Raw genomic sequence first — 27,479 nt, 5'->3', positions numbered from 1 at the left:
GATGTACTCTGCATATAAGTTAAATAAGCAGGGTGACAATATACAGCCTTGAGGTACTTCTTTCCCAATTTGGAACCAGTCTGTTGTTCCATGTCCGGTTCTAACTGTTACTTTTTGACCTGCATGCAGGTTTCTCAGGAGGCAGGTAAGGTGGTCTGGTATTCTGATCTCTTGAAGAATTTTCCACAGTTTGTTGTGATCTACACAGTCAAAGGCTTTGGTGTAATCAATAAAGCAGAAGTGGATTTTTTTTTGGGAAATCCCTTGCTTTTTCTATGATCCATCGGATATTGGCAATTCGATCTATGCTTCCTCTGCCTTTTCTAAATCCAGCTTGAACATGTGGAAGTTCACAGTTCATGTACTGTTGAAGCCTGGCTTGGAGAATTTTGAGCATTAGTTTGCTAGTGTGTGAGATGAGTACAATTTTGTGGTAGTTTGGACATTCTTTGGCATTGCCCTTCTTTGGGATTGGAATGAAAACTGACCTTTTCCAGTCCTGTGGCCACTGCTGAGTTTTCCAAATTTGCTGGCATAAGGAGTGAAGCACTTTCACAGCATCATCTTTTAGGATTTAAAATAGCTCAACTGGAATTCCATCACCTCCACTAGCTTTGTTTGTGGTGATGTTTCCTAAGGCCCACTTGACTTCACATTCCAGGATGTCTGGCTCTAGCTGAGTGATCACTCCATTGTGGTTATCTGGGTCACGAAGATCTTTTTGTATAGTTCTTCTGTGTATTCTTACCACCTCTTCTTAATATCTTCTGCTTCTGTTAGGTCCATACCATTTCTTTCCTTTATTGTGGCCATCTTTGCATGAAATATTCCCTTGGTATCTCTAATTTTCTTGAAGAGATCTCTAGTCTTTCCCATTCTATTGTTTTCCTCTATTTCTTTGCATTGGTCACTGAGGAAGGCTTTCTTATCTCTCCTTACTATTCTTCAGAACTCTGCATTCAAATAGGTATATCTTTCCTTTTTCTCCTCCTTTTCTCAGCTATTTTATGGCCTCAGACAGCCATTTTGCCTTTTTACATTTCTTTTTCTTGGGGATGGTCTTGATCACTACCTCCTGTACAATGTCAAGAACCTCTGTCCATAGTTCTTCAGGCACTCTATCAAATCTAATCCCTTGAATCTATTTGCCAATTCCACTGTATAATTGTAAGTGGTTTGATTTAGGTAATATGTGAATGGTCTGGTGGTTTTCCCTACTTCCTTCAATTTAAGTCTGAATTTTGCAGTAAGTTCATGATCTGAGCCAGAGTCAGCTCCTGGTCTTGTTTTTGCTGACTGTATAGAGCTTCTCCATCTTTAGCTGCAAAGAATATAATCAATCTGATTTTGGTGATATCCATTTGTAGAGTCTTCTCTTTTGTTGTTGAAAGAGGGTGTTTTCTATGACCAGTGCTTCCCTGATAGCTCAGTTGGTAAAGAATCCACCTGCAATGAAGAAGATCCTGGTTCCATTCCTGGGTCGGCTACATCCAGTATTCTTGGGCTTCCCTGGTTGCTCAGCTTATAATGAATCTGCCTGCAGTGTGGAAGACCTGGGTTCGATCTCTGGTTTGGGAAGGTCCCCTGGAGAAAGGAAAGGCTACCAACTCCAGTATCCTGGCTTGGAGAATTCCAAGGACTATACAGTCCATGGGCCACAAGACTCAGACACGACTGAGCAACTTTCACTATTTAGCTTTAGGCCTGAAAGTATTGATAGTATGTCCTGAGGATACACCCCTGCCTTCAGTTCAGTTCAGTTCAGTCACTCAATCGTGTCCGACTCTTTGAGACACCATGAAGTGCAGCATGCCAGGCCTCCCTGTCCATCACCAACTGCCAGAGTTCACTCAAACTCATGTCCATTGAGTTGGTGATGCCATCCAGCCATCTCATTCTCTGTCGTCCCCTTCTCCTTCTGCCCCCAATCCCTCCCAGCATCAGAGTCTTTTCCAATGAGTCAACTCTTCGCATGAGGTGGCCAAAGACTGGAGTTTCAGCTTTAGCATCATTCTTTCCAAAGAACACCCAGGGCTGATCTCCTTTAGAATGGATTGGTTGGATCTCCTTGCAGTCCAAGAGACTCTCAAGAGTCTTCTCCAACACCACAGTTCAAAAGCATCAATTCTTTGGCGCTCAGCTTTCTTCACAGTCCAACTCTCACATCCATACATGACCACTGGAAAAACCATAGCCTTGACTAGATGGACCTTTGTTGGCAAAGTAACGTCGCTGCTTTTCAATATGCTACCTAGGTTGGTCATAGCTTTCCTTCCAAGGAGTAAGCATTTTTTAAATTTCATGGCTGCAGTCACCATCTGCAGTGATTTTAGTCATGGGCAAATCAAGATGGTTAGTAACTCTAATAATAAAAGGACAGATTTTATAGGGTTCTAGTGAGGATTAATGCAATAATATTTCTAAAGAGCATAGAAAAGTGGTTGGCACATAAAGATCCACAAGATAGGTATTATTAGAAATATAGACCAGTGGAACAAGATATAAAGCCCAGAGATAAATGCACACACCTATGGGTACCTTATCCACAATGGAGGCAAGAATATACAATGGAGAAAAGACAGCCTCTTCAATAAGCAGTGCTGGGAAAACTGGATAACTATGTGTAAAATAATGAAATTAGAACACTTCCTTAACACCATACACAAAAATAAACTCAAAATGGACTAAAGACCTACATGTAGGGCCAAAAACTATAAAAGTCATAGGGGAAAACATAGGCATAACACTCTGACATAAATTGCAGCATCTATTTGACCTATCTCTTAGAGTAATGGAAAGAACAAAAATAAACACATGGGATCTAATTAAACTTAAAAACTTGTGCACAGCAAAGGAAACTATAAACAAGATGGAAAGACAACCCTCAGAATGAGAGAAAATAATTGCAAATGAAACAACTGACAAAGGATTAATCTCCAAAATATATAAGCAGCTCATGCATTTCAATATCAGAAAAACAAATAAACTAATACAAAAATGGGCAGAAGATCTAAACAGACCTTTCTCCAAAGACACATGGCCAACAAACACATGAAAAGATGCTCAAAACTGCTCATTATTTGAGAAATGGAAATCAAAAACACCATGAGGTATCACCTCACAATGATCAGAATGGCCAGCATTGAAAAATCTACAAACAATAAATGCTGGAGAGGATGTGGAGAAAAGGGAATCCTCTTGCACTGTTGGTAGGACCAACAGTTGTTGATGCAACCACTGTGGAGAACCTTATAGAGATTCCTTTAAAAACTAGGAATAACACTACTACATGACCCAGTAACCCCATTACTAGGCATGTACCCTGAGAAAATCATAATTGAAAAAGACACATGTACCCCAAAGTTCATAGCAGCACCATTTACAATAGCTAGAACATGGAAGCAACGTAGATGCCCATCAACAGATGATATACAATGGAATATTACTCAGCCATAAAAAGGAATGAATCTGAGTCAGTGGTAGTCAGGTAGATGAAACTAGAGCCTGTTACACAGAGTGAAGTTAAGTCAGAAAGAGAAAAACAACTACTGTTTATTAACACATATATACTGAATTTTGAAAAAATGGTATCGATGAACCTATTTGCAGGGCAGGAATAGGGATGTAGAAGTAAAGAACAGACTTGTGGACACAATGGGGAAGGAAAAGGTAGGACAAATTGAGAGAGTAGCATTGACATATATACACTACCAGGTATAAAACAGATAGGTAGTGGGAAGCTGCTATTAATATACAACAGAGAAAGCACAGCCTGGCACTCCATGATGACATAGAGGGGTGGGAGGGAGGCTCTAGAGGGAGGGATAGTAATAGTAATGACTTATTTGGGTTGTTGTATGGCAGAAACCAATGCAACATTGTAAAGCAATTATCCTCCAATTAAAAATAAAATAATAATAAAAAACAAAAGATAGGTGCTATTATTATTATTATTCACCTCTCCCCCGAATTTGTTTCCTTTGAAAAGCTTTTCTAAGAAGAGATGGTAGAACAGCAGTAGTTACATTCAGTAGAAAGACTTAATAGTTCATTGGTTAATATTAATAGGCTGCCTTAAGTTAGAGAAAGAAATATTGATGATTAAGCATTATCTGCAATACAAGTAATCAAGCTGGCATTTCACACAGATGTTTTCTCTTCATGACAACCCCCAACATACATGGCTATCAGGGTCTCACAGACATAGCTGTATTCATAGCCATCCCAACTGCAATGTACCACCAGTTCCCCACTCATTCAAGCCCAGTGATTTATTAGAGTAACTATCTTTAATGAAAACTTGTGTGGACGAGAGGAACAGTGCACCAGCATCTCTACCGTCATTTATTTATCCAAATCTTTTCCATTGTGGTAAAAAACATGTAACTTAAAATTTATTAGTTTGACCATTTTTAAGTGCATCATTCAATGGTATTAAATAATACCATATTAAATAATGTTGTGCAGCTGTTACCACTATCCATCTCCATAACTCTTTTCATCTTGGAAAACTAAAACTCTATATATACTGAACAATAACTCAATTCCTCTTCCCACTTGACCCTCACAATCACCATTCTACTTTCTGTCTCTATGATTTTAACTACTTTAGGTACTATATATAAGTGGAATCATACAGTAGTCATTTTTTGTAATCAGCTTATTACATTTAACATAATGTCCTCAAAGTTCATCCATGTTGTAGCTGCTGCTGTTGCTGCTAAGTCACTTCAGTCGTGTCCCACTCTGTGCAGCCCCATAGAGGGCAGCACGCTAGGCTCCCCCGTCCCTGGGATTCTCCAGGCAAGAACCCTGGAGTGGGTTGCCATTTCTTTCTCCAATGCGTGAAAGTGAAAAGTGAAAGTGAAGTCGCTCAGCCGTGTCCAACTCTTCGCGACCCCATGGACTGCAGCCCACCAGGCTCCTCTGTCCATGGGATTTTCCAGGCAAGAGTACATATTGTAGCATGTGTCGGGATTTCTTTCCTTTGAAGGCTGAATAATGTTCCATTGCATATGTGTACCACATTATGCTTGTTCATTCATTTATTGATGAGTGCTTGGGTTGCTTCCACATTTTAACCATTGTGAATAATGATAAACACGGTAAACCAGTAAATCTTTGAAACCGTTTTTAATTCTTTTGAGTATATACTCAGAAGTAAAGTTGCTGGATTATATGGTAATTTTATTTTTACAATTTTTTATTGGAGTATAGCTGATTTACAATGTTGTGTTAACACACAACCAAGGTATACAACAGGTATACAACAAAGTAAATCACTTATACACATGGTAATTTTAATTTCTTGAGAAATTGCCATACTGTTTTCCACAGTGGCTATACCATTTTGCATTCCCACCAATAGTGCACAAACATCTTTACCAACATTTGTTGTTTTGTTTTTTTGATAGTAGCCATCTTAGTAGGTGTGAGATTGTAGTTTTGATATGCATTTGTCTCATGTGGCCACCTTCATTTTTAACTCTTTCCCATGGGCTTTTGTTATTGTGCCCCTCCTTACCTACCTAGGAGCATCTTTAGTGATATTCTAAAATCTGAGCATGTACTCTAACTAGCTGGATGCCAGACTTTTGCAGCTTCAAAGATCAAATCTCATAATTATCATATTTAAACATTCTAAGACCCCTTGAACAGGGAGGTATGTGATTCTCCCCAGAGATAGAATATTTTATCTATGTTTCTATCTACTCAATAGTAGTCTGTGTAAAGTAATCAGAACTCTTAACATTTCTCTATTCTATCAATAATACCTTGATATCTGTGGCCAAATATTAGATGACTCGGTGGGAATTTACACTTTTTTATTTGCAAGAATTTAAAAATAAGTTCTTCCATTTAGAATCTTTTGCCTTTTCAGTTTCTTATTGGGGACTTATATAAGCCCTTTTTGTTCTGGAAAGGGCCAGATAAAGATATCCTTTGCTAACAAGCTACATCTCAGATTAAGGGTGTATATAAAAGCAGTGTGGAGTTTTCATATTTAGAAACAGCTAAAAGAGCAGAATAGGTAAGCAAGCAATCTGAGAAATGCTTAGTTATATTTTAAGAAAATGAATTTAACTCCCTGGAAAGATCACACAGAGAAGTATAATGATGAAAAGCACAGGTTCTACAGTATGATTGCTGAGATTTGAATTTCACCTCAATCATGCACTGTGGCGTTACTTAAACTCTCTGTGCCTTTGTTTTTTTTAATATGTAAAATGAGCATAATAATACTCCTAACCAGATAAAGTTGTTGTAAGGACTAAAGAAGACAGCACACATGAAATAGAGCATTAACATTTATTATTTAGGATGTGGTAAGTGCTTAATAGATGCCAGTTATTATTAGGTACTTCAGAGAACATGAGAGGATAAGAGAGCAAGGCTTCAGCTTACCCACCGTCTCAGCCACAAAACAGTTCCCTTTTCCTAATAAACACATTTGGCTTCTGAGGTAAGATTTTGTTTGTTTCACAAAGTTGGAAAACCAGTAATTAAATACTTATGAAAGAAAAAGACAATAAGATATATCACAAATGATAAAAGCAGGTTGCAAAACACTATAATATAAAGTGATCATATTTTTTCTGTCTATATCATCTCAAAGGATATTACTAGAATGTGATTATTGCTGGATGATAGAATTAAAGAAAAATTTTATTCTTTCACATTTTGCTAAACTGCATTTTACAATGTAATTTACAATAAGAATTTAAATTATATTTCTCTTAGGAATTTTGCTTAATTTTTTAAACTTAAAATTTTTCTGAAGTCTGCATTCTTAAATGGCAAAAAAAACCACAAAAACATCAAAAACTGCAGTACAAAGGTTTCAGATGTGGTATTAAATAAAAATTTCCTTAAATAAATTACTCTGTTTCATCCTAGATTTTAGACGTAAATGGCAACGTTCTACCACCTGGAAAAGAAGGCGATATTGGCATTCGAGTTCGACCTAACCGACCACTTGGCCTTTTTACCCATTATATAGTAAGAGATTTATTACTAAATAGTGTCTCATTTCCTATTTATTTCTATTCCTATTCTATTTCCTATTTATTTCTCAGAAGTGCCTGGTAACTATCCCTATTTGCCACAAAATACAACTAGGATAGGTATTTGGCCTTTTCTTGAGAGATTCGTTGTCCTAACAGTAATCCCTAGGACAGAGAACTGAAGAAACACCCAAATGCTGGTCCCCCCAGGCTAGAAGATCACTGCTCCAAGCCCATGATAGTAAAAGGAAGGGGACCCTAGAAAGAAGACTGCCCTCTTAACATCATTAATCCACTCCACTGTAAATCAGAACCCAATAATTTTCCTGAAATCTGATTAGTGGTCTCCCTTCATGGAAAGAGTGAGAGAAACAAAGAATGGGGCAGTGAACTTAAGTAAATATCTTTTATTAGAGGCCTCCCAAGCTCCTCACCGTTTGCAAACATACTTTCATCTCTAATTACAGTATACAAATTAGAGAAAAGTTTACACCAATATAATCAAAGGCTCAGGTTCTGTCAGTGAATTTTACATAATGTAACAATACTTCTTCCTTTTGCTTCCTGCCAAATTTACAGAATCAATTTTCTATTTTTGTGTAAGCCAAACCAAATACATAACAAACACACAATAAAACCCCGTTCTTTGATTCATTAGGTATTGGTACTTAAACCCCGTTCTTTGATTCATTAGGTATTGGTACTTTAACTCTGTGTATTGACTTCTCTTTTTTCCTATGAGTGTTGAGATATTAACCAATTAGCAAAAGACTTATTTAGCCTACTCCTCTGAGTTCCTGCAATATTTATTTTGTGACCAATCTAAAAAAATTCCCAGCATGCCTAGTCTTTGTAGTTATAGTTTACCTTTCTGATTTTGGGCTGGCTCAATGCTAGACTTCCATCTCTATTTCTCATGTTAGCTCCTCTTCATTCTAAGAATTCTCAAAAACACTAAACTTTTTTTTTTCTCCTTAAATATTTAAAAATCCAACTGGATCAAAGAATAACATTCAAAATAAAATTATTATTTGTTTTACAGGATAATCCAACAAAAACAGCTTCAACTCTACGAGGCAATTTCTATATCACTGGGGACAGAGGCTATATGGATGAGGACGGATATTTCTGGTTTGTTTCAAGAGCAGATGATATCATATTATCTTCCGGGTAATTTTCATTTGTTGATATGTCTGTGTTGACTGCTTGTTAGTAGTCTGGAGTGAACTTTTTGCTCACCTTTATAAATTCCTGCCTTATGTTTTATTTCCCAGTTACCGAATTGGTCCGTTTGAGGTAGAAAGTGCCCTTATTGAACATCCTGCAGTTGCAGAGTCAGCTGTTGTCAGCAGTCCAGATCCCATCAGAGGAGAGGTAACTGAGAGAGGTCTCTCCCTTAGTTTGTTGGCAGTCTAACACATACTTTTAAACAGTAGTTCATTGAAACAGAATTACCTAAATGATTCATTCACTAATTATGTAATTTAGAGACTCATTATTAAATATGCTAGTCAGATAGAAATATGCTAATTAGAATGAACTGCTACAGAATGAGACTGAAAATATACACTCTATAAAGAATTTGAATCCTCTCCATGGAGTACTGGAGCAAAGACAGTGTGAATGCCGACAACCCAGGTTCACACCAGAAGCGACCCCATGGGCTGTAGCCTACCAGGCTCCTCCGTCCATGGGATTTTCCAGGCAAGAATACTGCAGTGGGTTTGCTATTTCCTTCTCCAGGAGATCTTCCCCACCCAGGGATCGAACCCGGGTCTCCCGCATTGTAGACAGACGCTTTACCGTCTGAGCCACCAGGGAAGTCAGAAGCTAATTAGATACGTTCAAGTTGTTACCCAGATCTGGAAACTAACATGGCCCCTAGTGTAGCTGAGGATAGGCTGGCATCAGATATCAGGACTAGGAACAAGGTCAGAAATAGGAACTAAGTAACCAGAAGCAAGCTGGGTTGGTCAGTAAGTAGAGGCTTCAGGAAATAATAAATAAGGCAGAAGTCCTGAAAGCTCACTTCTGTTGGGGTTGATCACATGGTAGTCTGGGTTTAAAGATTCCATGCCACTCTTCAGGTACTTTTTGCCAGGCATGGTCAATAATATTCCACATTCCAGTAATGCAAGTAGGGAAAAGATTCAGGGATTATTGAAGTTTGTCCCTTTGCTCTGAATGCCATCAGTAGGTGGAATGAGTCTCTCCCCTAACATCAGTCATCATTTCCTCCTCTGTAAAAGGATTCTGTGAGGGGAATTACACTCCATATTTTGTAATAAATCTATAAGGGAAAAGAATCTGAAAAAAACTATATCTTATCTATATCTGAATCACTTTGCTGTACACCTAAAACTAACAAAACAGTTAATCAACTATACTTCAACAAAAAAATTACAAAAAGAGAGAAGGATATAAAGTTGTAATGTACAGCAGGGTTCCAATTTTAAATATAAATGTCTTAGGAAAAATAGGAATAATTCACACCACTTTGCTGGTTTTCTCCGGAGAATAAAATTAAAAATGATCTTTAATTTATTTTTAAAAAAGTTTGTGAGGATTAAATAAGTTAATATAGGTATAGGGCTTATAACAATACTCAGAACATATTAACTCATTAAAAATATTAGGTATTAGTTGTAGTACTAGAAGTATAAGATTTTTTTAACCTAAAATCTGTAAGTGGGCTTCAGAGTTTCCCTGAAATTCTGTGCAAAAGAAATTACTACAACTGATATCTTATATTTTTAATGACTTAGTATGTATGTTCCAGGTATTGTTATAAGCCCTATATCTATGTTAATTTACTTAATCCTCATAAACTCCTTTCACAGAGAAGGAAACTGAGGCAGAGATGTGTCCTTACTTGCCTGAGATTATAGGCAAAGTGTGACTCAAATCCAGGTTGTATACTTCAGAGTTCATGCTTTTAACCATGTTAGATTTTTCTTTATTAATTTATCATTTTCTGTAATGGTTTATAAAGAATTCTATAAAGATAAGTTAGATTTATCCAAGGTGCATGAGTCATCAATATGCAAACCAGTAATTACAAACACTAGTTCTTAAAATAACTTGCCTTTGCACAATTCACTTATAGCAAGGATGCAATTTTTCAATTCATAAAAATGTTGATAAGCAATAGAACAAGCATAAATACAAATAAATTTTATGAAATGTCAAACAATGAATACAATAAAATTATATACATGCATAGACACACATACACAACTGCCTTGCATCAACAGAAGTGTCTATGAAATAAAGAGTGGACAGTCTCAGCAAACTGTTTCTTTTAACAAGGATATGGCAAACCCAGTGAGAAGACTGTTTATTAGGACCGTACTGAGCGTGGTGACCTGTAAGCTAGACTAGATCAGGATGGGTTGTTTTATAAAAGACTGTGCTTAGTGCACTACCAAGTTTCCAAAAGAAAAATTTTTGAAGGGGATAACAGATGAGGCAAGAAGTCAAGAGCAGAGATGATCAGAAACACATCAGAAAGTAGTTTAAGATGTAGTGAGATGAGACAGTTCAAGTATAGATCAAAATCAAAGTAGGGCTTCCAGAAGCTCTGTTGTATTAAGATCCCCTGGAGTAGGAAATGGCAATCTGCTCCAGTATTCTTGTCTGGAAAATTCCATGGACAGAGGAGCCTGGCAGGCAACAGTCCATGGGGTCACAGAGTTGGAGACAACTGAGTAACTGAGCACACAGGCACACATTAGATACAAAATCTAGGTGTGGGAGTCAGCTGGCTGGCTTAAGAGCATAAAGCTGAGATCAGACTCTAATAAACATTTGGCTCACCACATGAGGTATTTATTTAGATTCTCAAGTTAAGAGAAAGATACATTGAAACATAAAAATATAGAACTCATCATTCAAATATTTATTTTAGGTAGTAAAGGCTTTTATTGTTCTGAATCCTGATTACAAGTCACATGATCAAGAACAACTAAAAAAGGAGATTCAGGAGCATGTAAAAAGAAATACAGCACCTTACAAATATCCCAGAAAGGTAGGTACTCTAAGAACAATATTTGCTTAGTATTCTAGAAATTTTTAGCTGTTTATTTTTTCCATTTTAATGAACATTCTCTTGAAATGTGCTATACCAAACATTTCAAACTGAACTAATGACATGGATAAGAAACAGAATCTTTGAGATTAAAATGAAACTCTTAACTTAATTTGTAGGATCATTTGGCTTACTGGACTTATAGTAAATACTAAATATCACAAAAAATATCCTCAACAATATCCATTCTCCCTTTTTTGGCTGTTATCAAAAAAACCTCCCAACTGGTGTCCTGATTCTTTCAACTAGAGTTCATAATAGAACTGTTACATAATTGACTTTGTCTAAAGATGAAAACTTCTGGCCTAATTTTCTTCCCTTGGATATCTACAGGTAGAATTTATTCAGGAGCTGCCAAAGACTATTAGTGGGAAGATAAAAAGAAACGAACTGAGGAAGAAAGAATGGGAAACAATTTAAGTCTATTCCAGTAATTATGATGGTCTCTAAAAAATAAGACTCTGTAAAATCAAAGATTATGAAACGGTGGTAAAAAATGTGATAGTATGCTTATGAATTAATTGATTTAAAATATCCTGTGGTTATAACCTCACAGGCTGGATTCTGAAATAAAACATTCAATAAATTCCTCTGCATCAGTGTCAATGTTTTTAAAATTTGGTAATATAAAAAGAATACCACCAGTTGTTGAGGAATTTTTAAACACATAGTGTAGAAGCAATTTCTGAACTAAATCTCTGACCTATTGAATTTCAGATCTTAGTTGAGTAATTCTACCGATACACTGACTATAAATCAGAACCAATTTTTAAGGGGTGAAATAAAATGAAACAAGTTATAAAGTTTTTAGAAAAGTCTTAAATAATAGATTATCATAATTCTCAAAGTACAAGTATCTACCTGAAAATAGTGTAGGGAATTTTTATTGGTCACACTGTTATTCACATAATTTAAAAATAATTTAAAATTCGTTTCAAGGTCTAAGTGTAAAAGGATATCATATATTGTACACCTGAAATTGATATAATATTGTATGACAATTATAATTCAATATAAAGAAATAGGATATCATGTATTAATATTGCTACTATATTTAATCTAATAAATACAGTTTACCAAGTATTTAATTTGTGGTTCTTCAAAAAAGTGTGATAAGTTTGGTAACAGTTAATATATGAAATATAAATAAAATAGTGTAAGACATTATCAGCATACTCATGTGTGGAAATTCAGGGGACAATCAGGATTCATACATGGAGAGAAGACAAATTAGATAACTGGTGAATGAAATTAGAAGGCTGTGATATTATTTTTTTCTATTTTCAGTGTGCGTGTGTGTGAATGTGCTGAATAGCCCCAGAGTAGCTTACAGAGCTCAGATATGCAAAGTCCTCACAACATGTAGCCTTATACACACTTTTTTCTCTTTACTGCACTAGTTTAGACATAAAAAAGGTCAATTTCTCATTGAAGGTCTGAGTCTCAATGAATTTTTAGTAGAGAAATTTACATTTCTGTCACAAATAAGGTTTGTTTCTAGAGAACTAAAAGTGAGTCCTCCTGGGGAATCAGATAGAACTATACTGTTCGCTCTTTCCTTTTGAAGTGTTTGTTCCCACTTGAAATAACCACAACATTTTCTCTTTTCTTGGTACTTCCCAACAGGACAACAATAGAAGACTTTTCCATGGTTTGGTCCATTATTAGAAACAGTAAGTCTCTTAGATCTTCGGCCACACTTGCATAAAGGAGGTGTTATTTTTCCACTCTTCCAAGGCTCTTGCAGATTAACTGTAGAAGTTAAGACAGAAGGGAGAATCTTCCAGGAAGAAATTGCTCCTGGGGAGTCATTAGATGATGCAGGCTTTTCTTCATGAATAGTGAAAGTCTGTTTTTTTGCTGGTGGGAAAAGTGGAGGACTGGATGGATTCCTTTTACTATCATCTAAACAAAGACGATGTTTCCCCAAAACTAAAGGATGAGACACATTGGAATTAACACTGTTGAAATTACTTGATTTACGTTCAGGTAATTTAAAGCCAAAAGTATCTGAACCTGGATCTTTGGCTTCCTTTATATTATAAATAGTAGTATGGGGACTCTTATATACAATAGACTTAGAGGTAACAGATTTTTGAGGAGTTTCTTCTGTGCCTCCAAAGTTTTCATGACTTAACATTTCAGATTCTTCTAAAACCATTACTCTTTCTCCAGAATTAAGTGAAGTGTCTACATTTGAGTCACTAACGAGAGGTATACAAAATATATTTTGCTCGGGCTGAGATGCTGGCAGTAAAGCTACATCCTCCCAATCAGCCAACATAGGTAAACAGTCAAGAGCAGAACTCACTTCCATATCAGAAACATTATTAAAAGATGAAATGGTAGTTGAAACAGGTACCAGTTCTGAACCAACTGCTAAAGACTTAGAATTGGTATTAACTCCAAGATGTTGGTTTATTTGCTTCTGCATAGGTGTATTCCGGCTGGAAGACTGCAACTGCCCCAGAGAAGTCCAGGACTTAGTAGCATTAGAGAGAGATAAACAGCTTCTGACATTGCAAAGACCTGCTTTTATGCTGTCCTTTTGTTGTAACTGATCCTGCTGTACCTTTATAGGAGAATTCACACCAACTGACTTCATTTGAATTTTCTTGTAAGATTTTATTGAATTTTTAGGCTCCCCACCATATATGCTGGGATCATGAGTGTTATTGGTACAGGTTGATGTTTCTTCAACTTGATCCATATTCAAATTTCTGGTGAAAATGTTAGGATTCCTCTTAGTGGAAACCTAAGATTCCACAGATAAAACCAACAATTTTAGAAACCCTGCATTCATAATTTCTTTAGTATTATATAATATGACAAAAAAGAAAAACGTCAGCACCGATTGATCTATAAATGACAGCATACATAACATCTACATTTCAGTTAGCCTATAATTACTTCTGGAGTTTGAAATAACGGAATAAAGAGGCAAGACACCACTAACCTTGTTCAAAGACCTTGTAATCTTCATTAAGCAACCATCCCTGATCATTTTCCAAGCAAGAAGGGCAGTATTCCGAGAATCATCCAACCCTGAGGAAACAGATATCAAAGACTGAATTTAGTGGTACCTATGTAAAGAAGTAAACTACCACTTAAGCAGAAATTGGAACATGCAGTTGGTTTTATGATCATCTACTAAATTTCATCATATAAAATGGTCTTGTGGAAAGGTGTGGCAGCCTCACCAATGAAAGATTTCCCACATTCAGTCATCTGGTCCTGAACTTTTGTTTGTTAGGAGTTTTTTAATCAGTTTTGATTTCAGTACTGGGATTGGTCTGTTCATAATTATTTTCTGTTTCTTCCTGGTTTGGCCTTGGGAGACTGTATCTTTCTAGGAATTTGTTCATTTCTTCCAGGATGTCCATTTTATTGCCACAGAGTGGCTGGTAGTAGTCTCTTATGATCCTTTGTACTTCTGTGATGTCAGCTGTAATTCTTTTTTCATTTCTAATTTTGTTGATTTGAGTCCTCTCCCTTTTTTTTCTGGATGAGTCAGGCTAAAGGTTTCTCAATTTTATCTTTTCAAAGAACCAGCTTTTAGGTTCACTGATTTTTGCTATTGCTTTCTTTGTTTCTATTTCATTTATTTCTGTCTGATCTTTATGGTTTATTTCCATCTACTAACTTTAGGTTTTGTTTGTTCTTCTTTCTCTAATTGCTTTAGGTGTAGGAATAGGTTGTTTGAGACTTTCTTGTTTCTTGAAGTAAGACTGTATTGCTACAAACTTCCCTTAGAACTTCTTTGGCTCCAGCCCATAGGTTTTAGATCACTGTGCTTTCTTTTTGTCTCTAGGTATCATTCTTTAACACCATACATAAAAATAAGCTCAAAATGAGTTAAAGACATAGATGTGAGACTGGGCACTATAAAATTCTTAGAGAAAAACACAGAACACTCTTTGACATAAATCACAGCAATATCTTTTTTGATCTGTTTCTGAGTAATGGAAATAAAAACAAAAGAAATAAATGGGATCTAATTAAATTCAAAAGCTTTTGCACAGCAAAGGAAACCATAAACAAAATGAAAAGACAACTCACAGAATGGGAGAAAATATTTGCAGATGATATGACAGACAAGGTATTAGTCTCCAAAATTTACAAACAGTTCATGCAGCTAAATATCATCAAAATAAACAACCCAATCAAAAAATGGGCAGAAGACCTAAACAGACATTTCTCCAAAGAAGACATACAGATGGCCGAGAGGCACATAAAAGATATTCAACATCACTAATTATCAGAGAAACGCAAATTATCAGAGAAACGCAAATTAAAACTAGAGATCCCTCACCTCACACCAGTCAGAATGGCTATCATCAAAAAATTCACAAACAGTAAATGCTGGAGAGGGTGTGAAGAGGAAACCCTCCTACATTGTTGGTGGGAATGTAAACTGGTACAGCCACTATGGAAAACATAAGTGAGTTCCTAAAGAAACTAAAAACACAGCGACCATATGATCCTGAAACCCTACTCCTGAGCATGTATCTGGAGAAAAACATGGTCCGAAAGGATACATGCACCCCAATGCTCACTGCAGTGCTGTTTATAATAGCCAAGACACTGAAACAATCTAAATGCCCATTGACAGAACAATGAATAAAGAAGATGTGGTACATATATACAACGGAATATTATTTGTGGTAGTTATAGTCACTAAGTCATGTCTGACTCTTCCGGGCTGTGGCTCACCAGGGATTTCCCAGGCAAGAGTATTGGAGTGGGTTGTCATTTGCTTCTCCAGGGAATCTTCCCAACACAGAGATCAAACTCATATCTACATTGCAGGCAGATTTTTTACCACTGAGGCATCAGGGAAGCCCAAAGGAATATTACCCAGCCATTAAAAAGAATGAAATAAGGCCTTTGCCACAACATGGATGGACTTAGATACACTGACTGAAGTAAGTTAGACAAAGAAATATCCTGTATCACTTACATGTACAATCTACCTATCTACCTATATATACAAATGAACTTATTTACAAAATAGTAACAGACTCAGAGACTTAGAGAAAGAACTTATGGTAACAGGTGGAATGATGGGGGAGGGATAGTTAGGAGTTTGGGATTGACATACACATTCTGCTATATTTAAAATGGATAACCAACACAGACCTACTGTGTAGCACATGGAACGCTGCTCAGTGTTATATGGAAGCCTGGATGGAAGGGGAGTTTGGGGAGAATGGATACATTTACATGTATGGCTGAGTCTCTTCACTATTCACCTGAAACTATCATAACATAGTTTGTTAACTGGCTATACTCCAATACAAAATAAAAAGTTAAAAAAAAACAAACAACAAAAATTAAAACAAAAATAAAATGGATGGGGACTTCCTTGGTAGTCCAGTGGCTAACACTCTGCAGGGGGCTGGGATCCCTGGTTAGGGAACTACATTCCACATGCTGGTAACTAAAGATTCTGCATGCTGCGACAAAGACCAAATATCCCATGTGCCACAGCTAAGACCCAGTATGCTGCTGCTAATCACTTCAGTCGTGTCAGACTCTGTGTGACCTCATAGATGGCAGCCCACCAGGCTCCCCCGTCCCTGGGATTCTCCAGGCAAGAACACTGGAGTGGGTTGCCATTTCCTCCTCCAATGCGTTAAAGTGAAAAGTGAAAGGGAAGTCGTTCAGTCGTGTCCGACTCTTAGCGACCCCACGGACTGCAGCCTACCAGGCTCCTCCGCCTATGGGATTTTCCAGGCAAGAGTACTGGAGTGGGGTGCCATTGCCTTCTTGAAAAAGAACAGATACATGTATATGTAGAGCTGAATCACTTTGCTGTATACCTGAAACTAATAACATTATTAATCAACTATGCTCTAAAATAAAAAGACTAAAAAATAAAACCACATGATTATCTTAATAGATGCAGAAAAAGATTTTGACAAAAATTCAACACCCATTTATGATAAAAGCTCTGAAGGAAGTGGGAATAGAGAGAACTTACCCTAAAATAATAAAGGCCATATATCACAAACCCACAGCTAACATCATTCTCTATGGTGAAAAGCTGAAAGCATTCCCTCTAAGATCAGGAACAAGGCAGGAATGTCCACTCTCACCATTTTTATTCAACATAGTTTTAGAAGTCCTAGCCATCACAATCAGAAAAGAAAAAAACCAAATAAAAGGAATCCAAATTGGAAAAGAAGAAGTAAAACTGATACTGGCTGCTGATGACATGATACTAGTCATAGAAAATCCTAAAGATGCTACCAGAAGACTACTAGAGTTCATCAACAAATCTGGTAAAATTTCAAGATACAAAATCAACACACAGAAATCTTGCATTCTTATACACTAACAATGAAAGAGCATAAAGAGAAATTAAAGAAACAACCTCATTCACCACTGCATCAAAAAGAATAAAATACCTAGGAATAAACCTACCTCAGGAGACAAAAGACCTATACTCAGAACACTTCACAGTGTTATATGAAATACAGCATATCTTATGATACTGCTGAAAGAAATCAAAGATAACACAAACAGATGGAAAGATATACTGTGTTCTTGGACTGGAAGCACCAATATTGTGAAGTGACCATATTATCCAAAGCAATATACAAACTCAATGCAATTCCTACCAAATTATCAGTGGCATTTTCCACAGAATTAGAACAAAAAAAAAGTTACAATTTGTAGGAAAACACAAAAGACCCCAAATCACCAAAGCAATCTTGACCAAAAAAAAAAAAAAAAAAAAACCGAGCTAGGGGAAACAGGCTTCCTGACTTCAGACTATACTACAAAGCTATAGTAATCAAAATAGTATTAAACTGGCACAAAAACAGATATATAGATCAATGGAACAAGATAGAAAACCTAGAGATAAATTCATATATCCATGGTCAATTAATCTATGATAGAGGATGCAAGAATATACAATGGAGAAAAAAACAGTCTCTTCAATAAATGATGCTGAGAAAACTGGACAGCTACATGTAAAAGAGCAAAATTAGAATACTCTTTAACAATATACACAAAAAATAAACTCAAAATGGATCAAAGACCTAAATGTAAACCCAGACACCATAAAACTCTTAGAGGGATATGCAGGCAGAACATTCTCTGACATAAATCACAGCAGTTTTTATTTTGATCTACCTGCTAGAGTAATGAAAATGAAAATAAAAATAAACAATTGGGACCTAATTAAATTTAAATGTTTTGCATAGCAAAGAAACCAATAAACAAAATGAAAAGACAACTCACAGAATCAGAGAAAATATGTGCAAATGAAGCAACAAGCAAGAGATTAATCTTCAAAATAAACAAACAAAATAAATAACTCATGCAGCTCTATGCCAAAAAACCAAATCACCCAATTGAAAAATGGACAGAAGATCCAAACAAACATTTCTCCAAAGACACACCAGATGGCCAAAAGCACATGAAAAGATATTCAACATCACTTATTATCAGAAAATTGCAAATTAAAGCTACAATGAGGTATCATCTCACGCCAGTCAGAATTGCCATCATCAAAAAGTCTCCAAACAATAAATGCTGGAAAGGCTGTGGAGAAAAGGGAGCCCTTCTACCTTGTCAGTAGGAATGTAAATTGGTACAACCACTACAGAACAGTATGCAGATACCTTAAAAAAACTAAAAATAGAACTACCATTATGATCCAGCAATCCCACTCCTGGGCATATATTCAGGGAAGACCATAATCTGAAGATATATGCACCCTAATGTTCACTGCACCACTGTTTATAACAGCCAAGACATGGAAGCAATTTAAATGTTCAATAGAGGAATGGATATAGAAGATGTGGCACATATATACAATTGAACATTACTCATCCATAAAAAGGAATGAAATAATGCCATTTGTAGTCACATGGACTGACCTAAAGATTATCATACTACATGAAGTATGTCAGACAGAAAGACAAATATGATATCACTCATACATGGAATCTGATTTTTAAAAAAGATATAAATGAACTTATTTACAAAACAAAAACAGACTTTCAGATATGAGGGGAAAAAGGGGTGAGGTATAAGTCAAAAGCTTGGGATGAACATGCACACATTACCATATATAAGATAGATAACCAACAAGGACCTACTGTATAGCACAAGAAATTCTAATCAATATTCTATGATAACCCAAATGAGAAAAGAATCTAACAAAGAATACATGTATATGTATGTAAGAATCATTTTACTGTACACCTGAAATGAACACAACATTGTCAATCAACTATAATTGAATAAAACTAAAATATATATAAAAAATATGACCAACATTCTGTAGGGATCATGTTTTATGCATAATCTAATCATCTTGTTCAGTTTTTTCACTAGTCTACTCTATTATTTGGGCATTTGTTTACAGTCTCCATTTGATATGGCTAATTCTTTTCATTTTTTTTTTTAAGAAACTAGAAATCCACTAGATAACAGTCTTATATAAAACTTTACAATATTTTAAGGAAGTGGTAATTTGAAAATCTTGGAAATAATCTGAATGTATAGACTAGGGCTTTTTCCAGGCTGAGGATATTCTTTGTTAATGACATCATTGAAAAATGAGATGCAAATGAAAGACTGTATAAAAATAAAATGACTTACATAATAAAATTAATCTCAAGATATACTAACCAAAATGTTCTCGCCCCAAGAATTGCATTCCCACTTCTTGCAGGGCACCACTGAGTCCTTTTGGTTTTCTTCTATAGAAAATCTAGTCAAATGAAAGACAATATATTTTAAAAAATAATTACTATGTGAGAGGCTATACAGTTAGCCATTTATTTCTCATGATTTTTATTCTATTAGATTTGAAATGTGCTTATTTTTGTGTTGTTTTTATATATTTTAAGTATTTATATGGAGGCTTCAAAACAAAATATTTTGTTTGTAGAAACCCATACCCATGTGTGAAGTGAAAGTCGCTCAGTCGTGTCTGACTCTTTACAGCCCCATGGACTATACAGTTCTTGGAATTCTCCAGGCCAGAATACTGGAGTAGGTAGCCTTTCCCTTCTCCAGGGGATCTTCCCAACCCAGGGATTAAAGCTAGGTCTCCTGCATTACCAGCTGAACCACAAGAGATGCCCAAGAATACTGGAGTGGGTAGCCTATCCTTTTTCCAGCAGATCTTTCTGATCCAGGAATCAAACCGGGATCCCCTGAATTGCAGGTGGATTCTTCACCAACTGAGCTATCAGGGAAGCCTATGTGTGGGATAAAGTTTAATAACTTTTCAACAGAAGGAAAGTGAACATGCCCCCTTACCTTGTAAGTTACTCTGAGATCAATCCAAGAATTAAGGAACACAGGTTTTAACAGTTGTTTTCTTTTACATTCATACTCCAGGCAAACCCCCAAGTCCCAATCTGCATCAAGAATATTAGAACAAAGTCAATGATGCTAATGGTTTTTACTTACGCTATTATTTATAAACAAAATGCTGAAAGTCGACATAAAACAGAACTTAGAATAATATATAACAACACACACTATACTATATTTTATATATAGCATATACAACATATGGTATATATTATATACTATGCAACACATAATAGAAGAGTAAGATTTTTTTGCCCTAATATTTAAAAATTACTCATAACTTACTAGTAAGAAATTAGGTCAGTAACTAAGTTTCAAAATGATTTCTTAAAAGCCCAGTAAAACACATTGACATTTCAGAAAGAAGAGTAAGGTGTCACATCACAAGGCTTAGATGGAAAAGATTATCTGCTTTCAACATTCTAGAAAATATTAATGTAACTGAGAAACCAAACATCTTACAGGGACCCTGTTGGGCTATACCCCACAGCCATGCAAGTACTATACTTGCCCAACCTTAAGACCAAAGAAAGAGCCCAGAGTCAGTGACAGAGACATCAAGGGTTTAATGAACAGGGGGATTGTACATGTCTGAAGCATGGTCTTGGAGCATACTCCATCATGTGAAGCAGATGGTGGGCAGGACATGATGGCAGCAGTCTTCGGCAAGGTTTTACCAGTTATAGAGGGAATTGATATCAGTTGGTTCATCAGTTACCAGGGAAACCAGCTGAGGAGAAAGCCCTCATGTCCCTTTGATAAGCTATCATGGTGGAGATAAAGATTCTGGTCTAAAGATCTAAAGATTAGAACAATCACTAGCTGGGGCTAAGGGCAAGTATATATCAAGAGGGGAGGTCAGTCATATGAGTAGGGTATAGGTCAAACAGGGGTATACAGAGAACAAAAGAACAGCCATCTTGAATGGCCTGATCATACAGACCCATACACAATTATCAATGCTATGCTGTCAATGACAGAGCACTGTTAACAATGACTATTAATGGCAATGCTCTATCAGGGCATATAAAAGATGTACTTTAAATGGCCCATTTTTTCCCTTGATGTCTACATTAGAAGCGTGAAAGTATAAAAGCAAAGATTGCAAGGTGAATATGGATTCTTTTTATCAAAGTTGTAGAAATACCATGATAAAAAATCTTTCACCTGTCTTTGCCCAGATTCAGGAGAACAGAGAAATCTAGAAAGATTCTTAAAATTTAGAGCTTAACTTTTAAAGGTGTTTAAAAATTTTTAAATATGAATAAGTTTACTTTTGTTGGTTAACGTCATGCTAGACATTTAAGATTTCTTTTTGTGGCCAGGAAGGTAACAAGTGTAATTCTTACTAGAGATAAAGAATTACCTAGTGGCAATGCTACTCATTAATGATTGCTAAATATAAGTTATTTTTTTTACCTGACCAAGTAACAAACGCACATAATTTTACTTCAGAAGTGGAAATATCTGACACTGTAGTAGCAAAAATAATTTTCTTCTGTTGCTGAATCTTCTGAATCCATTTACAGAACTGAGATAAACAAATCTTCAGAGGGACTCCTTCATCAACTTGAGCCTAAATAAAGTCATATAATCTGAATTCAATAACTGAATTCCATAATTATTGCACACATAATTAGGCACTATGAGGAGGATAGTTTTTAGGAAGAAGAGGTTTTAGCTGGCAGTTTATCTAGTGAAAAGATGTTAAAACACATAGGAGAGAGATAATACAACAATTAGAATTCTGCAAGATAAGAAAAATTACATTGACTAATCTAAAATCACACAGAAATACAATAAAGATATCCTGATAGGCAGAAATCTGATATCACTTAATTTTCATAAAATATATTTGATACACATTTTTATAACACTATTCTTTCCAATTTTTTTTTTTTGGCTGTACCATGGGGGAATCTTAATTTCTCAACCAGGGATCAAACCCACGACCTCTGCAGTGGGAGTACAGAGTCATAATCATTGGACCACTGTGGAAGTCCAGTTTTTTCTGATTTTTAAAGATTCCAATGGGCTTCTGGAGGGGACAGTATTTCTAACAGTGAATGAATCTAATTCCACATGGCATATAGCTTTTATTTTCTTTCTGAGTTTTAATATTTACATCTTTCCTGCTTGTTTTTTGTTGGAATGGGAGGATGAGAAGTGGGAAAAAGAGAGGGCATACCTGCTTTATGCCTGTCAGTTCCATGCAAAATTCAGAAAGAATTGGATGTTCCTGAGGCTGAACATAAGCATGGAACTCAGATTCAATCTCTCCAGTTGATGTGTTCAGTAATACAGCTGGAAATTCAACTACATGAAAGAATCATCAAACGACAGTTGAATACATAATTGTTAAACTAATGCTGCAATCACTTTAAATTAAGTATATATTGATATTACCTTCACACAGTATTATTAAATAATCATTGTTTTAGTGACAGCACATTAAAATGACCAAAGCAGTGTAATGTAATGGTTATATAAAATTATGCCAAAGAATAAATCAAACTATTAAAGTTACATGTATACCTATTTAAAACTCTTGAATGTATTTCCATAATTAGAAGACCATATGAAAGTTGAAACATAGTTCTTTTTGCAAAGGTATTTTTTTCATCAATTTCTATGTATTTGAGATTTTGAAACAATTATTTTATATGATGACACACTTAAGTATTAGGTTTGTGGGTCTTTTTTGTCATCAGATTTCATAGTAAATTACCAATCCACAGATCATTTTGTTTTCTTATTTAGCATTGTGTGTGCTGTGTGCTAAGTTGCTTCAGTCATGTCCAACAACGCTATGGACTGCAGCCCACCAGGCCCCTCTGTCCATGGGATTCTCCAGGCAAGAATACTAGAGTGGGTTGCTGTGCCCTTCTCCAGGGGATCTTTGGCCATTGGCAGTCAAGTGCAGACTTACTTATTTCCTGACTCCGGTGGCGTTTCCCATCATTCCAACATGTTGACTCAAAATCAATGATGATTAAGTAGTCAAACAACTGCTCTGCAAAAGATCAGAGAGTCCTTTACCAGTGTTAAAAGTGCAAGACTACAGAATGTAAAGAAATGAGGCACATTACTTACTAGATTTGCTTCTTCCTAGGTTTCCATTTGCTGGTGGAATTGATTTTCTCCTAATTAATCCAAGCTGCCTAAAAATGTAAAACAATCCAGGTATGTTCAACAAAATCATTCATATTCCTGTTTACATAAGTTAACAAACTGATGGTATAACCCTCATTAATATACTAATGTATTGTGATTGAGAGGAAACTGAACTAGACTTTGAGGGCAAAAGACTTTGGTTCTTTGCACTCTTCTGACTTTAGCAGTCATTCTACCAAAGAATGTTCAAACTACTGCACAAACTACTGCACTCATTTCACATGCTAGCAAGGTAATGCTCAAAATTCTTCAAGCTAGGCTTCAAACAGTACGTGATCTCAAAATTTCCGGATGTACAAGTTTGATTTAAAAAAGGCAGAGGAACCAGAGATCAAATTGCCAACATCTGTTGAATCATAGAAAAAGGGAATTCCAGAAAAGTATCTACTTCTGCTTCAATGACTACATTAAAGCCTTTGACTGTAGATCACAACAAACTGTCAAAAATTCTTCAAGAGATGGGAATATCAGGCCACCTTACCTGCCTCCTGAGAAACCTGTATGCAGGTCAAGAAGCAACAGTTAGAACTGGACATGGAACAACAGACTGGTTCCCAATTGGGAAAGGAGTAAGTCAATGCTGTATATTGTCACCCTGCTTATTTAACTTATATGAAGAGTACATCATGAGAAATGCTGACATGGATGAAGCTCAAGGGGGAATCAAGACTGATGGGAGAAATATCAATAACCTCAGATATGCAGATAACACCACCCTTATGGCAGAAAGTGAAGAGGAACTAAAGAGCCTCTTGATGAACATGAAAGAAGAAAATCAAAAAACTGGCTCAAAGCTCAACATTCAAACAACGAAGATGATGGCATCTGGTCCCATCACTTCGTGACAAATAGATGGGGAAACAATGGAAAAGTGACAGACTTTATTTTATTGGGCTCCAAAATCACTGTGGATGATCACTGCAGCCATGAAATCAAAAAATGCTTGCTCCTTGGAAGAAAAGCTATGGCCAACCTAGACAGCATATTAAAAAGCAGAGACATTACTTTACCGACAAAGGTCCGTCTAGTCAAAACTATGGTTTTTCCAGTAGTCAAGTACGTATGTGAGAGTTGGACCACAGAGAAGGCTGAATGCTGATGAACTGATGCTTTCAAATTCTGGTGCTGGAGAAGACTCTTGAGAGGTCCTTGGACAGCAAGATCAAACCAGTCAATCCTAAAGGAAATCAACCCCGAATATTCAACTGGAAGGACTGATGCTGGAGCTGAAGCTCCAATACTTTGGCCACCTGATGTGAAGAGCTGACTCATTGGAAAAGATCCTGATGCTGGGAAAGATTGAGGGTAGGAGGAGAAGGGGGCAACAGAAGATGAGATGGTTGGATGGCATCATCGACTTAATGGACAAGAGTTTGAGCAAACTTTAGGAGACAGTAAAAGACAGAAAAGCCTGGCATACTGCAGTCCATGTGGTCACAAAGAGTCAGACATGACTAAGCGACTTAACAAGTCATTCTCCCTGCATGGGCTTCAAAGTGCATATTTGCAAACAGACTGTTTCTCTGTGCTCCTATTATTTTATAGTAATAATGAGGAACTCAAGTGGTTGTAAAGATGCATTGAAAACCTAAGTTAATTTTGCTTCTGTTTTTTTCCAGCCTTTGCTATGTGAAGAGCACAGTGGAGAGGAGAGAGGGCAGGTCCAGTCTTCTAGGAGTTTAAAATATCTGGGTAAGTAAACTAGATATTCATGGAAAACTAGTGTAAGGTAATATATAATAAAGGATCCTTATGGGTAATATTCTAAGTCCACAGAAAGGGAATAGCTTGTTACCTGAAGCCTCTTGGTAGGTGTCAAGCCAAAAGACCACCAAGGCAAAGAGCAGAAGGAAGGATTTATTAATTGCAGCAAGTAAGTATAACACTAGGGATCTTTCCTGGTGTTTCCCACGCCAGTGTTGCCCCTAAACTGCAAAACTGGGTAAGTTTAAGCTAAGGGTACATGCATGTTTCATGTAAGGGCTTAGGTGGTTGAGATTCTAAACATTAGCTGATTGAAGTCAAGAGAGTCAAAAAGGTCAACATCATCACCCCTTGGGTTCCAGGTGATTGGGTGGTTGAGTGCTTCAGGCTAATTTTTACCATTGAAACAGAACTAGGAATTTTTTTTTTCTTTTTGGCAGCTTGCAGGATATTGGTTTCCAGAGCAGGGATCAATCTTGTACCCTCTGCAATGGAAGCTGGGAGCCTTAACCACTGGACCACTAGGAAACTCTCAGGACTAAGTCTTTACTTCTGAGATATTATCTTTGCCACTGTTACTTCTCTTGCCTGGTAACAGCTGTTTCTGCATTCTTTGTTTCTTTAATAGCATTAATTTCTGAACTTCTCTGGCAGTCCAGTGGTTAGGAATCCACTTGCCAATGCAGGGGACATGGGCTCAATCCCTGCTCCAGGATGACTCCACACGTTGAGGGGCAACTAAGCCCATGGAGCACAACTACTGAGCTCGCCCTCCCCAACTACCAAAGCCAGTGCACCCTAGAGCCTGTGCTCTGAAACAAAGAGTAGCCATCTCAATGAGAAACCTGCAGACCACAGCTAGAGAGTAGCCTCTGCTTGCTGCAACTAGAGAAAAGCCTGCGCACAGCAACAAAGACCCAGGGCAGCCAAAAACAAAATAAAAAAAAAAATTTTTAAAGGATCACTGTGGCCAGCCTCAGACCACAAAATGGCTTCTTTAATATTGAGAAAGTCATGTCTGGTTGTCTTTCTCCAGCGAATATCTGCTTATATGCTTACTGAGGTCTTTAGCTTACTGACATCTTAAGTGTCCTGAGACAAAACTATTCAATACTTTGCTAGGTAGACCAGGCAGACACCGCTCATTCTAGCTTCCCTGTTTGACCTGTGATGGGAAGTTGAGAATAATGGCTAACATCTATTGATTCTTTACCATATAATGGTGGTGGTAGTTTAGTCAGTCTTCTGATTCTTGGAATCCTCTGTCCAAGGAATTCTCCAGGCAAGAATACTGGAGTGGGGTGCCATTTCCTTTTCCAGGGGATCTTCCCAATCCAGGGATCAAACCCCGGTCTTCTGAACTACAGGCAGATTCTTTACGGACATATTACGCACTGAATCAAGATGGTGATCTCATTTCATCCTCAACAACTGTACAAAACGGTCCTTTCTGCTACCTACATTTAATGGGTGAGAAATCAAATTCGGCAATTTGCCAGAAAACACGTATTTACTATGTGAAACCAGGATGATCCAACTGTGAAACCCATGCTTTCACGAATGCATTCCACTGTTTCTATTAATTAGAAATGTGAAAAGCGTGTCCAAGAATCAGGAAAGAGGCCATGATTCACACTGTGAATTAAACAGATCACTAGTAAGTGGTAGGGTGAACAGCTTGATAGGTGGAGTAATCTTGATAGCTGCCGGTGACCTCCAAATGGTCCCCTAGGGCCGTTCTTAATGTTCCCGGAGACCTAGAATAGGCAGACACTGGCTGAGGGGCACAGAGTAGACAGCCCTCCCTGGTCCTTCACGCTCCAACAAAGAGCTGACTGAGGCTCCAGACTGAAGTCCCAGAAGAGTGACCTTCCAGTTCAGGCTGGCCAGTGCACGCCCTAACTGCAGAAAATGGAAGCTGAACACCGCGGACACTGACGCGGACGCCAGCACCGGATCAGGAGCGATCCCCCGCCACCGCCCAGAACCGCCTTGCATACCGTGCGAGTCTCTTGGTCGCCATCCCTGACGTTCCTTTCTAGCCTCAGCCCAACTGCCGGAAGTCTCTGTACCCCCACTTCCGGCCCATTCAAACGCCCCGCGCTGTTGGGGAGGCTGCTGCGGCGGCTTCTCTGCCTGTGGCTGAGGCAGAGGCGGCGGTCATCTTT

General features: G+C 37.0%; 2 protein-coding genes across 6 annotated transcripts in view; one reads left to right on the top strand and one right to left on the bottom strand.

The window, feature by feature from the left end:
- ACSM3 (acyl-CoA synthetase medium chain family member 3) overlaps nt 1-11,563 on the top strand; it is a 56,399-nt gene extending 44,836 nt beyond the window's left edge. Inside the window, exons 10-14 of the mRNA XM_070362924.1 lie at nt 6,898-6,999; nt 8,047-8,174; nt 8,279-8,378; nt 10,912-11,035; nt 11,429-11,563. Of these exons, the coding sequence (XP_070219025.1) occupies nt 6,898-6,999; nt 8,047-8,174; nt 8,279-8,378; nt 10,912-11,035; nt 11,429-11,511 (537 nt within the window). The 3' untranslated portion in view covers nt 11,512-11,563. The remainder of the gene's footprint in view (nt 1-6,897; nt 7,000-8,046; nt 8,175-8,278; nt 8,379-10,911; nt 11,036-11,428) is intronic.
- A 757-nt stretch (nt 11,564-12,320) lies between these two features.
- ERI2 (ERI1 exoribonuclease family member 2) lies at nt 12,321-27,450 on the bottom strand. Of its 5 annotated transcripts, none has more exons than XM_005895566.3 (9): nt 27,312-27,450; nt 23,527-23,594; nt 23,363-23,446; nt 22,622-22,749; nt 21,853-22,009; nt 20,377-20,477; nt 19,741-19,822; nt 14,048-14,136; nt 12,321-13,846 (listed from the first exon to the last, which is right to left on the bottom strand). In XM_005895566.3, the coding sequence occupies exons 1-9, from the start codon at nt 27,332-27,334 to the stop codon at nt 12,509-12,511; spliced, it is 2,070 nt and encodes a 689-aa protein (XP_005895628.2). In that variant the 5' UTR covers nt 27,335-27,450; the 3' UTR covers nt 12,321-12,508. The 5 variants fall into 5 exon arrangements, with proteins under 5 accessions (XP_005895628.2, XP_070219020.1, XP_070219021.1 ...); XM_070362919.1 differs by having other exon boundaries at nt 21,874-22,009; XM_070362920.1 differs by having other exon boundaries at nt 23,363-23,441; nt 27,312-27,360.
- Nucleotides 27,451-27,479: the final 29 nt, after the last annotated feature.

Source organism: Bos mutus, chromosome 25 (genome assembly GCF_027580195.1).
Source record: "Bos mutus isolate GX-2022 chromosome 25, NWIPB_WYAK_1.1, whole genome shotgun sequence".
Taxonomy (NCBI): Eukaryota; Metazoa; Chordata; class Mammalia; order Artiodactyla; family Bovidae; genus Bos; species Bos mutus.
The sequence above is the reverse complement of the archived record's forward strand: the minus strand, read 5'-3'. Positions and strand labels throughout refer to the sequence as shown.